General features: G+C 50.8%; 1 protein-coding gene across 7 annotated transcripts in view; it reads right to left on the bottom strand.

Moving 5' to 3' along the window:
* The window catches only part of SHANK3 (SH3 and multiple ankyrin repeat domains 3), a 419062-nt gene that overhangs the window by 136985 nt on the left and 266746 nt on the right, over positions 1–15331 (bottom strand). For all 7 annotated transcript variants that reach the window (XM_088676559.1, XM_060279323.2, XM_088676556.1 and 4 more), the window contains one exon: positions 8600–8713. In XM_088676559.1, coding sequence (XP_088532685.1) covers positions 8600–8713 — 114 coding nt within the window. The remainder of the gene's footprint in view (positions 1–8599; positions 8714–15331) is intronic.

The following is a 15331-nucleotide window of genomic DNA, read 5'->3' as shown; positions in this document are numbered from 1 at the left end:
ATCGCGCAAAAAAATCCTTGCATGAAGAACGCAAAATTATTTCTAGAAGCTTTAAAAATAATGTACGCTAGTGACAGTGAAATGGAGGCCACTAAAGAGGAGCTTCATAACTTAACACAAGGAAAATCGACAGTTAGGGACTACTGGGCGAGATTCACCATGCTGGTGCACAAACTGGGGTGGGATCTGCAAAGTGAGCCAGTGAAATCAGCCTTCTACATGGGTTTGCACGCAGACGTTAAGGATGAGCTGGCAAGAGGTCCCAAACCGCGAACTATGGATGAGTTAAGCAAAGCGGCGCTAGCGGTGGGGGTGAGACAGGAATCCAGATGGAATGACAAACAAGCGACGCGCGCAGCAAAACCTTGGTTCCCACGCTCCCAGGACAGACCACATCACCAAACCCCACCCCAGGGCCCGCCCCCACACCCGCCCAGGCCAAGCCCAGAGCCGGAACCGATGGAGATCGGAGGAGCGCGCGCGCGGGCTTTTCAAACCCCGGCGGCGCCAAGACGCAAGGAGGGAAGAGGCGGGAATTGCTTTCTCTGCAACTCCCCCGGGCATCGCGTCAGAGACTGCCCTCATCGCAGAGAGTGGCAAGGAAAGGCGGGAACGGTTGTACCTTCCCCAGCGGACGCAGCACCACAGCAGGGAAACGAGACAGCCTGGCTGCAGGAGACAAGGGGGAGCGGCCAGGCACAGTCAGCAGACAACAGCCCCCGCCCGCCCACCCGCACAGAGAGGAGCACAGCCAGCCCACCCCTCCCAGAGCAGGAGTGGTTCTAGAAGTCACGCTCACGCTCCCAAATGGCTATCCCCTGACAGTCCTCGCCTTAATTGACAGTGGTGCCTCAGCCAACTTCTTCTCGAGAAACTTTGCGGAAGAGCACCAGATCCAACTTCTGCAGCTGGATTTTCCCCTGCACGTGGCCACCATTGACGGCAGAGAGCTGCTGGGAGGGGCCATCACGCATCAACCCCCCCCATGAGAATGACGGCGGGAAGGCACTCAGAGACACTGGCTTTCAACGTCACAACCATCTCAGACCCCCCCATCGTCTTGGGCATGAGCTGGCTGACGCGCCACGACCCCTCCATAAGTTGGCACCAGAGATGCATCACTTTTGGATCGGACTTTTGCCTGGAACATTGCATGCAGCACCAACCAGGGGAGGGGCCTCCGATAGCCACGGTGGCCACCATGCACGTCAAGGGGGGTGAGGCAATACCCAAGCCGTACTGGGACCTGCAGGAGGTCTTCAGCGAAGCGGAGTCCGACCACCTACCCCCACACAGGCCTTTTGACTGCCAGATCAACCTGGTGCCAGGGGCAACTATACCCCCAGCCAAGCTGTACGCCATGTCAGATCAGGAACTGGAGGATCTACGCGCTTTCATCGACAAGAACCTCAAGCGGGGGTTCATCAGAGAAAGCAAGGCAGCAGGGGGCAGCCCGGTCTTCTGGGTGGACAAGAAAGACACGCAACAGCGCCGTCTGGTGGTGGATTTTAGACGGCTGAATTCGGTGACAGAGCCAATGGCTTTCCCCATGCCCAGAGTGGATGATCTCCTGACAGCGGCACGCAGGGGCAAGATCTTCACCAAGCTCGACCTAAGAGGGGCGTACAACTTGATTAGGATCCGGGAGGGTGATGAATGGAAAACCACGATGTTCACGCCTCTGGGCTCTTTTGAATATCTGGTGATGCCCTTCGGGTTGCAAGGGGGCTCAGCATGCTTCCAGGCCTTCATGCACCACGTCCTGGGGTCCCTCCTCTTCAAGAACTGCTTGGTCTTTCTGGATGACATCCTTATCTACTCCAATGACCCAGTGCAGCATGTGAAGGATGTCAGGGAGGTGTTGCAGCGCCTGAAGGACAACCACCTGTATGTGAAGCTGGAGAAGTGCAAGTTTCACACCAAAGAAGTGGACTTCCTAGGCTACAAGCTGTCAGACAAGGGGCTGGCGATGGACAAGGACAAGGTGCAGGCCATCCTGGACTGGCACAGCCCCAGGACGCGCAAAGATGCCCAACGCCTACTAGGCTTCGCGAACTTCTACAGGAAGTTCATCAAGAACTTCTCTCGCGTCACGGCTCCTATCACCGACTGCCTGAGAGGCAAGCAGAAGTTCCGGTGGACCCCAGAGGCGCAAGCAGCGTTCGAAAGCCTCAAGAGGGTATTCGCTTCAGACCAGCACCTGTTCCACGTGGTGCAGGATGCGCCCCTACGCCTGGAGACAGATGCTTCGGACAAGGCTCTGGGAGCGATTCTGTTGCAACTGGACGCCAACAGAGAGTGGAGACCCTGTGCCTTCTTCTCCAGGAAGCTGACCCAGCCGGAACGCAACTACACAGTGTTTGACAGGGAACTTCTCGCGATCCACGCTGCGTTCCAGCACTGGCGACACTTCCTGGTGGGCGCCAAGCACCCCATCCAGGTGTGCACAGACCACAAGAACCTGGAGTTCTGGAGAACTGCCAGGGTGCTCAACCAGCGGCAGATACGGTGGGCAGAGTTCTTCTCGAACTTCAACTTCTCCATCCACTACATCCCGGGAGAGCAGAATGTCAGGGCGGATGCCCTCTCCCGCAAGCCAGAGTACATGGAGGAGGAGTTGCCACCGGCACCCAGACATATTTTCCCCCCATCAGCATGGTCCTGCGGAGCAACAGTGGTGAGCGAGGCAGAACTCACAGCACTGACAGCAGCTGATGAATTTGCCACCCGCATCTTCAGAGAACTGAGAGGGGGGGGGAGCAGGCCAAAGACTTTGAGGAAAGGAGGGGTTTGCTTTTTTACAAGGGAGCCCTGTACCTGCCAACCAAACAGCTGAGAGGTAAGGCCCTCAAGCAGATGCACGACAACCCAACGGCGGGTCATTTTGGAAGGGACAAAACCACTCACCTAGTCATGAGACACTTCTGGTGGCCAGGGGTGCGGGAGGATGTTCGGGATTATGTAAGGGGATGTGACACCTGCCAGCGAGCAAAGGTGGTCAGAGCGCCACCAGCTGGTTTGCTGGAGCCCTTAGCCACACCGCACAGGCCGTGGGAAGTAGTGTCCATGGACTTCATCACAGACCTGCCGTCGTCCAGGGGCAAGACCGCAGTGTTGGTGGTGGTGGACCTCATGTCCAAAATGTGCCATTTTATACCGTGTGCCAGGGCGGTCTCGGCAGAAGAGACGGCCAAACTGTTTGTTGACCACGTATTCAGACTGCATGGATTGCCTTTAAGGGTTATTTCGGATCGTGGCCGCCAATTTGTTTCCAGGTTCTGGAGGCGGCTCATGAACCTCCTGCAGGTGGAGGTCAGCTTGTCGACGGCTAGGCACCCACAAACCAATGGACAGGCGGAGCGGGTCAACGCCATTCTGCAGCAGTACCTGAGATGTTACGTCAGCCAGAGGCAAACGGACTGGGTGGATCGCCTGCCACTGGCAGAATTTGCCTACAACAATGCGGTGCACGTCTCCACAGGGGTGTCGCCCTTTAAGGCCAACTACGGGCGCGACCTCAGATCTTTCCCGGAGAGGGAGGGGGAGGAGGAGGAAGAGGGCCCACAGGCAGAGGATTGGGCAGAGGACCTGGAGACGGTGCACCAGCAGCTCAGAGAACACTTGGAGAGGGCCAAGGAAGCGTACAAGAAGGGGGCAGATCGCCACAGGCGACCGGGAGAGGTCATCAGGGTGGGGGACAAGGTTTGGTTATCCTCGGAAGGTCTTCCCACCAGGGGGCGATGCAAGAAGTTAGCACCCAGGAGGCTGGGCCCCTTCACGGTCACGCAACAGGTCAACCCGGTAGCCTTCAGGCTAGCACTGCCGGAGGACATGAGAGTGCACCCAGTGTTTCATAGATCGCTGCTGTCGCCGTACAGGGAAAGTACCAGGTTCAGGGACAGCGATCAGCCTCCAGAGGGAGGGGGGGAGACGGGAGACGCCCGACAGCTCAATGAGGCAACTGAGATTTTAGACTCAAGGAGAGGGGTGAGAGGACTGGAGTACCTGATAGCATGGGAGGACACTCCGCCGTCCCACAATGAGTGGATACCGGCCACAGAAGTACCTGAGGAATTTTTAGTGGAAGAGTTCCACGCCCTGTTCCCCCACAGGCCCAAGCCCTGGCACATGGAAAGGGAGGGAGAGGGGGAGGGGCAGGAGGAAGGGATAGCAGGCAGCAGCTCTCCATGGAGATGGGAAGCGGAATTTGAGGACACGGAAGAAGAGGTGTGGGTTTCACCGAGGTCAACGACGTCAGAGGCAGGAGAGGACTGGCAGAACATTTTTACTCCCACCAGCTCTGACGCCACTGACTTCTTGGGATTCCCGTCTTCTCAGGGGGAAGGAGAAAGATCGCAGGATTGGGGGGAAATTTTTACACCCACAGGCTCGGATGCCACAGACTTCTTGGGGTTTCACTCGTCCCCAGCAAGCGGAGAGCCACTAGGAAGGGGGGGAGAGGAGCCTGGGAGGGGGATGGATGTGAGGGACGAGGGATACAGGGAAGTCCCTCCCATCTTAAGTTCCAGCCCATCCCCAAGCGCGGGAGAGAGTAAGGAGAGCTCTGCCTCCAGCGGAGAGTCAGGAAGTGGTGTCCGAGGCTCAGGCAAGGTTGTGGAGCCCAGGCCGCAGGTGGGACAGGAAGTAGGACGCACAGGGGGGAGGCCAATTCCCCCAACTCCCGAATTGCGACGCAAACGTAGGGGGAAGAGGTTGGGTCTGCCAAAGCTGTGGTGCTGGAAGAAAACGCGCCAATCGCCATTCGGGAGTTCAGACACCTCACCTTAAGGATGCATTTTTACTGCTCTGAACACTGTAAATAATCAGCACTTAATAAAAACCTTAAAAGACCATGCTGGAGTCGTTACTCTAGAGTAGCCATACCAGGCCCTCTGACAGCACCCTTTGGTTCCCCCCTGCTTTTTCGGCACATAATGAGACATCGAACGAGAGGGAGAGGGAAGGGTGACCTTTAAAAGCCACCCGGGAGGAATGAGCGTCACCAGAAAACGAGCAACAGAGAAGAGCCTGTCAAGTTATCAAGAATAACAAGGAGCTGCTCATTTCCGTGTGATTGGAACAGCTAGCAGCAGCAAAGACAAAACCTGGAGCTCTTATAGGCCCCTTGCACCCCACACCAGCAGAAGCACACCCCACAGCGGGCTCCCGTGCCTCCATATTTAAGGAAATGGCATTATCTGGGGACAGGGACAGATCCTGCAGCACAGAGTGCTTCTCGGTGGCACCGGGCAGCCAATTCCCTTGGGAATTGTTGAGGACAAAGAGCCTTTCCCCTGAAGTCGCCACCATTCCGGTCCAGATAATTCCTGCCTCGAAATGTCAAGCTGAAATCTTGATGGTTTGAAACTTGGTTTGGGCAGAAAACATTTTCTCCCACGGCCCACCTCTTTCCTCCAATACAAACCAGGTTCTGACTTCTGAATATGGCATTCTAGTTCACTGTGCATTTACAAAGGCCTGCTACACAACCAGACGAAGCTTGGAAGGGGCAGAGAGAGATTGAGAGGTTTTTAATAGAAGTGTCTTTTATCTGGCGGACATGTGGGTGCTCTTCAGACTCCCCACTTAAGCAAACCTGGAGCCTTTTCAGCTGCCCTCCACTACTACACCGGCCTGTGCCTGTGCCAATACACTCCGAGGCTGAACTGCCAGAAACATTTATCTGGGCAGCTCCAGAAAGGCAGCAATGAGGAAAGGGGGGAAGATCGATGCACAAAGCCTTTTCTAAGTCTGATCTGCCTTCAAAGCGAGGTGATGTTGCAAAGGAAGGCAGTACCTGCCAAACACCACTTTTTCCACTGTCCAAAAGCTGTGCAGATCACACACTGCCGAGAGTCTTGGCGCTTGCTTTTTTAAAGCACATTTCTAGCCCTCCACGAAATCTCAGAAGAGAGTAGCTGAGCCTGGCATCCAGCTGCTGCTCGGGGGTTTCAGAAGCCTGTTGCTCAGCAAGTCTGCATGTAGGGCCGACTTCTAATCTTTCTGCACCTCTCAACAGCTTTCCTTTAACTAAACTTCATTGCAAACTGCCAGGAGTCGACCCCACAGGTGTACACAAAACTGGCATGCCACCACGCTCACAGGCATGCTTCAGAGCAACGGCGCAACGGCAGCGCCAGAATGCTTGCTGGAAGTTGTGGCAGGCTCTTGGGGGATGCCATGCGTTGCAAAAAAAAGAAGGCGGAAGAGCAGTCGGCAGCTGAAACCAGAGCCGACCTAGGAGGCATCTGCGAAAGAACTAAGCTGTTCCTCTGACAAGGATGAAAGGCACAAATGCAGGATGGGAGACACCTGGCTTGAGAGCAGTGCATGTGAAAAGGATCTAGGAGTCTTGGTAGACCACAAACTTGACATGAGTCAACAGTGTGATGCAGCAGCTAAAAAAGCCAATGCAATTCTGGGCTGCATCAATAGGAGTATAGCATCTAGATCAAGGGAAGTAATAGTACCACTGTATTCTGCTCTGGTCAGACCTCACCTGGAGTACTGTGTCCAGTTCTGGGCACCACAGTTCAAGAAGGAGACTGACAAGCTGGAACGTGTCCAGAGGAGGGCAACCAAAATGGTCAAAGGCCTGGAAACGATGCCTTATGAGGAACGGCTTAGGAAGCTGGGTATGTTTAGCCTGGAGAAGAGAGGGTTAAGGGGTGATATGATAGCCAGGTTCAAATATATAAAAGGATGTCATATAGAGGAGGGAGAACGGTTGTTTTCTGCTGCTTCAGAGAAGCGGACACGGAGCAATGGATTCAAGCTACAAGAAAGAAGATTCCACCTAAACATTAGGAAGAACTTCCTGACAGTAAGAGCTGTTCAACAGTGGAATCTGCTGCCAAGGAGTGTGGTGGAGTCTCCTTCTTTGGAGGTCTTTAAGCGGAGGCTTGACAGCCATCTGTCAGGAATGCTTTGATGGTGTTTCCTGCTTGGCAGGGGGTTGGACTGGGTGGCCCTTGTGGTCTCTTCCAACTCTATGATTCTATAAACCCGGGAGGTCCCTTCTGGCCTCTGTTGGAGAAAGAAAGGAGAACCTGCGTGCTCAGTGAGGCAGCTCTCCTTGGAAAGAAGGCCACGGATGCAAATGGTTTTCAGAGCCGTTTTTCTTGTTGGGGGGGGGGGGATAGCAGAAGAGGGTTTGGTAGCAGCTAGCTAGGATCACCAGAAGGAAAGCTTCCTCGATAAGAGACAGAAAGCATGAGCTACTGGAGACCTTAAAACGGAATGGGTTTCGCCATCATATACTGTACAGCTTTGGCCCTATAGATCTGAAGGAGCGTCTCCACCCCCATCGTCCAGCTCCAAGGATCTTCTGGTAGCTCCTTCATTGCAAGAGGTGAGGTTGCAGGGAACCAGGCAGAGGGCCTTCTCGGCAGAGACACCCGCCCTACGGAACGCCCTCCCATTAGATGTCAAGGAGATGAGTAACTATATAACCTTTAGAAGACATCTGAAGGCAGCCCTGTGTTCGGAAGCTTTTTAACATTTGATTTTTTAGTATGTTTTTATATACCGTACTTTTCCATGTAGAAGAAGACCTTTTTTTATTTAAAAAGTACGTTAGTAATTGGAAGTTATACTATACATGGATAGTGCATAGGGGGGACGTGTGATTGGTTGCTGCTGCGAGCCACAGATTGTTAGCAGGTACCGTATTTTTTGCTCCATAAGACGCACTTTTTCCCTCCTAAAGAGGAAGGGAGAATGTCTGTGCGTCTTATGGAGCGGAGGCACTGGACGGCAGCGGGATACCTCGAACGGAGGGATGCCACTGCCGCCGGAGCCATGGTTCCCAGCGGCGGCTGAGGGGCGGGGGAGGGACGGGCAGCCTGAAAGCGGGCTGCTCCTCCCTCTGACACCGCCAACCGCCAGCAGCATTGATTCAGAATATTTTATTCTTGTTTCCCTCCTCTAAAAACTAAGTACAAAATACGGTATTTGGCATGGTGTTGATTTGCTGTTGCTAGGGCGGGCGATTGGCAGCTTCTGTCGGCGCAGGGGCAGACGATAGCAGGCGTTTGCGATGCGTGAAAGTGGCAGTGTATGTCAGGCGGGTGAGTGATTTTCGACAATTTTTCCCCTGGAAAAAAGCTCAACAACTCTGCCCCCCACAAAAAAAGCTCAACAAAACTGGGCAACCCCCCCCCCAAAAGCTCAACAACTCAGGGCAACCTCCCTCTTATACACGGGGTATATGGTATGTTGCAAGCCTCCCAGAGGGGCAACCCAGTCAGATGGGTGGGGTACAAATAATAAAACCGTCATCACCCCCCCCACACACTTGTGGAACTGCCCTGTGGTCAAAGTCTAGCATCCGCCAGAAGATAAAATGCTGAGCTATGTGGACCACCTGGAAAAGCGGTTCTTACATTTGAGGGGCTTCTCCTTGAGCCAGGACAAACCCCCTCCCCACCCCACCCTGAGCAATGTCCTGGGGTCCCTTATGATGCCTTCTCTGAGCAAAGATCCAGGCAGGTTTCTGCAAGCGAGCTCTTCTTCCTCCTCCTCCTCCTCCTCCTCCTCCTCCTCCTCCTCCTCCTCCTCCTCCTCCTCCTGGGGTGTGCTGAGCCACAGGGGGCCTTACCTTGCCTTGAGTCGTACTGTCTCATCTGCACCTCCTCAACACATTCTGCCGGGAACCAGCCCGTCCGCCCCTTCACGCTTCCTTCCCAAAAGCCTCCTTCTCCGATGCTGAGCACTGCGGATGGAAAGAGGGAGAGAGGTCAGGGAGCGCCCTGGAAAAGAGCAGAGAGGAGCCACCAAGCCACAGGCCCCCAAATTGCACCCATGTACCCCAAAACAGAGATGGCTCCAGAATAACAAACCACCCCGTTGGATTCCAACAGCACCCATTCACCCTGACTGCCTTTTCTCCTTGGGCTTTGCTGCCACAACTCTCCCTCTTGGACCCTGGTTCCTTCCCAAAAACTCCTTTCCTAGGGCCCTGGGCAAGACTGGCTAGTTTGCTTCACCTCTGTCATTATGCAGAGTTGCCATGTGTCCTCTTTTTCCAGGACACAACCTCTTTTTCAGGGGTAAAATTTCTGTCCTGGTGGATTTTTTTAAAAAAAAAAACCTGCAAAAAGTACGTAATTATATATGCACTAAACGTTGGGAGACATAAATAAAGAGAGAAAAAGAAACAGAGAAACAGAAGCCATGTAGAATGGAAAATAGGGGGGGGGCAAAACTGTATCCTTTACAAGGTTGTTATTGTATTTCACCAGATCTTAACCTATTACGGTACAGTATTTGTAAGAACGGATTCCAAATATCATTGAATTTGTCCATGGAAAGCCTGCGTTTATATGCAAGTTGTTCACATGTTGCGAGTTTGAATAAGTCTTCAATACAATCATAAAAGGGAGCCACATTTTAAATAATAATAATAATGTCACCCCTCCCATCTGGCTGGGTTTCCCCAGTCGCTCTGGGAGGCTTCCAGCAGAATATAAAAACAATTTAATTTTTTAAAAAAACTTCTTGATACTTCTCCCAGGTCACAGTTTGATGCTCTAACCACTACAGAAGACTGTCGCCAAAATGTATATTGTTTAGGCCTGCCTAAACAATAGGGCTTTCAAAAGACGTCTGAAAGAAGGCAGGGGCAGTTCCTGATGAATATCCACCGGCAGGGAGTTCCGCAGGACAAGGCCAGCCACACTAAAAGCTCTGTCGCTTCTGCAGGCCAACTGAAACTTGGGGCCATATGGGGGGCCCTGTGAGCACCTGCGGAACACCCCCCCCCCCGGCAGCAAACTATTTTCGAAGCAATGCAGCATCACAGAAGCAGCTGCTGTACAGATACGGTTCCTTGAGACGAGGGATTATTGATTATTTTGTTTCCTGAATCGGGACCGAGTGAGGATACATTGCAGATCCAGATTCCTATACAATCGGGTTTCTCCATTATTTTTGGGTGGGTGGAGGCCTGCCTGCCCCCCCCCCCCACCTCTGCCCCTGCATTTGCACATCAATGCTCCCTTGTCTGTTCAGAACCACCAAATTTGATTTGGAGATGCACAATTTAACTCTCGGGAGAGGGTGGGTGGTGGAGGGAGAGAGAGAGAGAGAGAGAGAGAGAGAGAGAGAGAGAGAGATCTGGGTGCAAGCCAACAGCTGCCCTTTTCTCCCTAATGATTCCGGCTCCTTCCAATTAACAGCATTGTATCATTCCACACAATTTAACCAAAAAGATTCAGTTAACAAGACCGTGGAAAGGACTCGGGCCACACGCTAGCTGGAACAGAAGCACTTCGCTGCCATATTGACCATGCAGAAGTGGGCAAGGAAGGCGGGTGGGGCAAGAGGGGGACGAGGAGGAGGAGGGGGAGGAAACGCAGCATTAAAAGCCTCTGGTGGGTTGTAAATCAATATGCATTAATGGCTGCATCAGAGGCAGGAATGCAAATGGGGAAGCTGGTTAAAGCTCCAATGCTTTATTTAAGCCTGCAGCTGGTGGCTTCAAGGGAGATGCCAAGCGCCTGGATCTCGCTGCCCAGAGGTTCCTGCCAGGCCCGGGCAAGGCTATCCAGTCTGCCTTCCGGGCAAGCTGGAAATTGTAGCCCCTGCCGAGGAACGCCAGGCCCTTTCCTTGTGCATATGCCCCCACCCCGCTTGGTTCCATAAATTCGTCCCTATAAAGCAGATTATTCAGGATCGTGGTTTGCATCTCTCACACACACACAAAATGCAAAACAGTAACAACTCGCTGCACTTTAATTCAAAATCCAATTAAAACTATTTGGTGCCATTAATTCAGCAAAACTGATGAACTTAACCCAGTGATACCAGCTTTTCAAAGTCTGGGAGTCACTGACACCTTTAACATCCCCCCCCCAAATGCCACCCATCTGCCTCTTAGATACCCCACCCCACCCAGGTAATCCCACTGCCCCACTTTGGAAACCAATGGGTTAAACTCTCGGCCCTCAGCCTGTAATGAAACTGAGCCAACTTTGTGTAAATGAAATGGATGTAGATTCATTCTCTCTCTCTCTCTCTCTCTCTCTCTCTCTCTCTCTCTCTCTCTCTCTCTCTCTCTCTCTCACACACACACACACACACACACACACACACACAACCCCAGAGAAAATTTATTCTTCCTCTCGACTCCCACCCAAGCAAAATGTAGATTGCAAGCTCCTTGGGCGCAGGGACCTCCTTTTTCTGCTTCCACTGTAAATTTGTGCTGATGGTGGTGGCTCGATAAAATAACGAGCTGTATTCAAACTAACTTTTACTCAGAGTCAATAGGATGAAATTAACGGATTAAGCGTTAATCCGAAATTAAGTTAGTCATGGCCATTAACATCAACAGGACCGAGTAAATGTCAGCTGACTACAACCCAATATTGGTTTATTTAAAAGCATTTATAAGCCACTTAATAGGTTATTTATTTTTTTTGCAATACGCAAGTGGTGTGCGGCATAAAAAGCAACCAATACCATGGAATCACAGGATTGTGGAGTTGGAAGGGACACCCAGGGTCATCTAGTCCAACCCCCTGTTATGCAGGAATCACAGCTAACCACATTCAAACAAAACACAAGCTAAGACCAACAAAATGGTATCCTAAAAGCACATGAAACAGGAATTCAGGGGATGCAAATACCTAAAACAGGTACCTGGAGAAGTGTGCATGCACACAAAAGCTCATACCAATGACAAACTTAGTTGTTTTCTAAGGTGCTACTGGAAGGATTTTTTTAATTATTTTTATTTTGTTTCAACCTAAAACAGGGAAAGCCTAAATGCCTGACCCCTTGCGACCAGTGCTGGTTAGTGGCACTTTCCAGGGCCAAAATATCCTGCTGCCGCAGCATTTTAAAATGTGAATTATGTGCAGTGTTATAAGAATTTTAAGGTCTTCTATATATAAAATATATAGAATAGTTTTTCATAAATATACCAAGCAAACACATACAAATATGTAGACCACATGTCCGAAACCCACAGAAAAGTCCTGAAACCATTTTCTCTCTCCCAAAATGACCTCAAATATTTGAGGGAAATGGGGAAATCTCCCCATTGTCTCTTTCACAAATCCTGTCTCAAGGGCACATTTAAGAGATGAACAGGGTGTGAGCCTGTGACCTGGATTCAGGAATTGAGTCGTTATCATAACAAAAGAGTGGCCAGGATGCCCAGGTAATCCAATCAGGTAACCTGGCAGACTTTTACTTTCTTGGGCTCCTTGATCACTGCAGATGGTGACAGCAGTTACGAAATTAAAAGACGCCTGCTTCTTGGGAGAAAAGCAATGACAAACCTAGACAGCATCTTAAAAAGCAGAGACATCACCTTGCCTACAAAGGTCCGTATAGTTAAAGCTATGGTTTCCCCAGTAGTGATGTATGGAAGTGAGAGCTGGACCATAAAGAAGGCTGATCGCCAAAGAATTGATGCTTTTGAATTATGGTGCTGGAGGAGACTCTTGAGAGTCCCATGGACTGCAAGAAGATCAAACCTATCCATTCTTAAGGAAATCAGCCCTGAGTGCTCACTGGAAGGACAGATCGTGAAGCTGAGGCTCCAATACTTTGGCCACCTCATGAGAAGAGAAGACTCCCTGGAAAAGACCCTGATGTTGGGAAAGATGGAGGGCACTAGGAGAAGGGGACGACAGAGGACGAGATGGTTGGACAGTGTTCTCGAAGCTACGAACATGAGTCTGACCAAACTGCAGGAGGCAGTGCAGGACAGGAGTGCCTGGTGTGCTCTGGTCCATGGGGTAACAAAGAGTCATACGCGACTAAACAACAACCTGGCAGACAGGAGAAAAACAACACAGAGATTTCCACTCCTTCTCTGCCACACCCCTTCTGTGATGTATATATGATGTTTCTGGGAGTGGTGTTGGACTCCAGGGCGGGCAATTTCAAAATGTCTATACAGTGGAACCTCAGTTTACGAACGCGATCCGTTCCACGGAGGCGTTCGTACACGGAGGCGTTCGCTCCCCAAAGGCACACTTCTGCGCGTGCGCGAAGCACCAATAGAGCGCTTCTGCGCACGCATGCGCTGTGCAGATCACTTCTGCGCATGCGCGAGCTGCGCAGATCGCATCTGCCCATCTGACGCCGTGGAACCCGGATGTAAACACTTCCGGGTCCGCGGCGTTTGTAACGGGACTGTTACACGGAGGCGTTCACTCCACGAAGGCACGCTTCTGTGCATGCGTGAAGCACCGATAGAGCGCTTCTGCGCACGCGCGAGCTGCGCAGATCGCTTCTGCGCACGCGCGAGCTGCGCAGATCGCTTCTGCGCACGCGCGAGCTGCGCAGATCGCGTCTGCGCACGCGCGAGCTGCGCAGATCGCGTCTGCGCACGCGCGAGCTGCGCAGATCGCGTCTGCGCACGCGCGAGCTGCGCAGATCGCGTCTGCGCATCCGACGCCGTGGAACCCGGATGTAAACCGAGATACCACTGTATAAGGGTTTGCGCGCATGGCTCAGGTTCTCTCCCCCCCCCCCTCCTGTGTGTGTTGCAACAGCTTTAATAAAGATCAGGCTTACTAGCTGCTTTGCTTCTCAATATTCTCTGGTTGGCCTCTGTTATTTTCTCCGGCCGATAGAGAACCCTAAAAAGAGGACTCTATATGGGCTCTTGATTATCCCATAACGAGAAAGGAGCAGGTTGTTTTTCCCCTCATAACATCCAGCTTCTGCTCTGACCCAGCCCTTGCACGAAGGAGCCAATTCATCCTCTCCCTGCAGGGCTATTCTCCCACTAAAAGCACACAGCTGATTTTCTTCCTGCAGGGGAGAAGACACACAAAACTGGTATCTTCTCCCTGACCATTGGAAAAGTAGCTGGAGGAGGGAATAATGGAGGAGAGAGCTGAGCCGTCCACATTTGTCCAGAAACAACCAAGGCTGCTGGGCCAGTCAGATCCTGCACCTCTCCACCAGCAACTGTCAGGAAGTCCCGAAAATAAATGCTACGAAGCCCACCAATGCCATGACGCAGGAGGAGCCTGGCCTTTCTGCAATGCAAAACTCTGGACCAGGGTGGATTTGATTTAAATCAAATCGATTTAAGTCACGATTTAAGTCACTAGTCAGCAAGACTTGATTTAAATCATTTTTGCTGTATTTATTTTCTTACGGAAAGACTCCTCCTTGCTGGTATCTCCTTAATATTTACAACCAGGTGAAGGTTTCGGTTTTGGAATAATAATTTTTCAGAGTAGTTTTTGCTGTTATATCAAAAATTACTGAGTTGGTTATACTATTATAAATACATAAACATGTATTGTTTTTAACACTCGATTGGGAGCCGCCCAGAGTGGCTGGGGAAACTCCGGCAGATGGGCGGGGTATACATGATAAATTATTATTATTATTATTATTATTATTATTATTATTATTATTATTAGGCAGATAATTATGAAATTATTGTGAGGTTTAATAAGTTGACTGTTTATATTTGGACAACTTTTCTGCTATACTGTACATTATTGGAAGGAGAAAAACAATCATTTCCTTAATAACAAATTAAACAATTTATTTAACTAAAACAATAACATAGTAGCATATGTATCCATGTTGGTTAACTGATGTGGTTAAACAGTTTAAAAACAAACCTTAGACTGAGTTTCAGCCCACATGAAAAACTTAAAACAAATCCTTATTTCCTGATGCCTTTGGACTATAGTGCAACTTAAATAGAAAACTGTATCTTTAGAAAGATTTTTCCTCCAAAAGCATTTTATTTAAAAAATCCAATTTAAATTTTTTAAAAATCCGATTTAAATTTAAAAAATCAAATTTAAATTAAAAATCAAATTTAAATAAAAAATCAAATTTAAATTTAAAAATATCTGATTTAAATTTAAAAAATCCAATTTTTATGATCCCCCCCCCAAAAAACAAACCATTGATTTTTATCCACCCTGCTCTGGACCCTGCTTGCAGGCTCTCCACTGGGGCATCTGTTTGGCCGCTGTGAGAACAGGATGTTGGGACTACGGCAGGCTCCCTTTGGCCGGATCCTGCAGCCTCTCTCTCTCACACACCCTCCGCAGCGATGCAGCAATCCTGCAAGCGTGACCAACAGGCTGGTCACTGGCGCAGTGGCAGCTGGCCTGCAGACCTGCCTCCCCCCTACCCCAACCCCCGCCTGCCCTACAAGTTGTTCTGTGCGGCAGCCTCGCTTGTTAGCAATTTAAAATGTAATCAGAGAAGCGCATTTGCAAACGCCCAATTAATCTAATAAACGGGCTGCATGCTGAGCCTCTGGCAGGCCTGCGTGGGGTTGGCTAATTTCAACAGAGACAGGTTTGAGCAAAGGGAAATGGCTTGTTTGGAGGGG

The sequence above is a fragment of the Zootoca vivipara genome, chromosome 9, assembly GCF_965207765.1.
Source record: "Zootoca vivipara chromosome 9, rZooViv2.hap1.1, whole genome shotgun sequence".
NCBI classification, from domain to species: Eukaryota; Metazoa; Chordata; class Lepidosauria; order Squamata; family Lacertidae; genus Zootoca; species Zootoca vivipara.
This window is presented reverse-complemented; position numbering and strand designations above follow the sequence as displayed.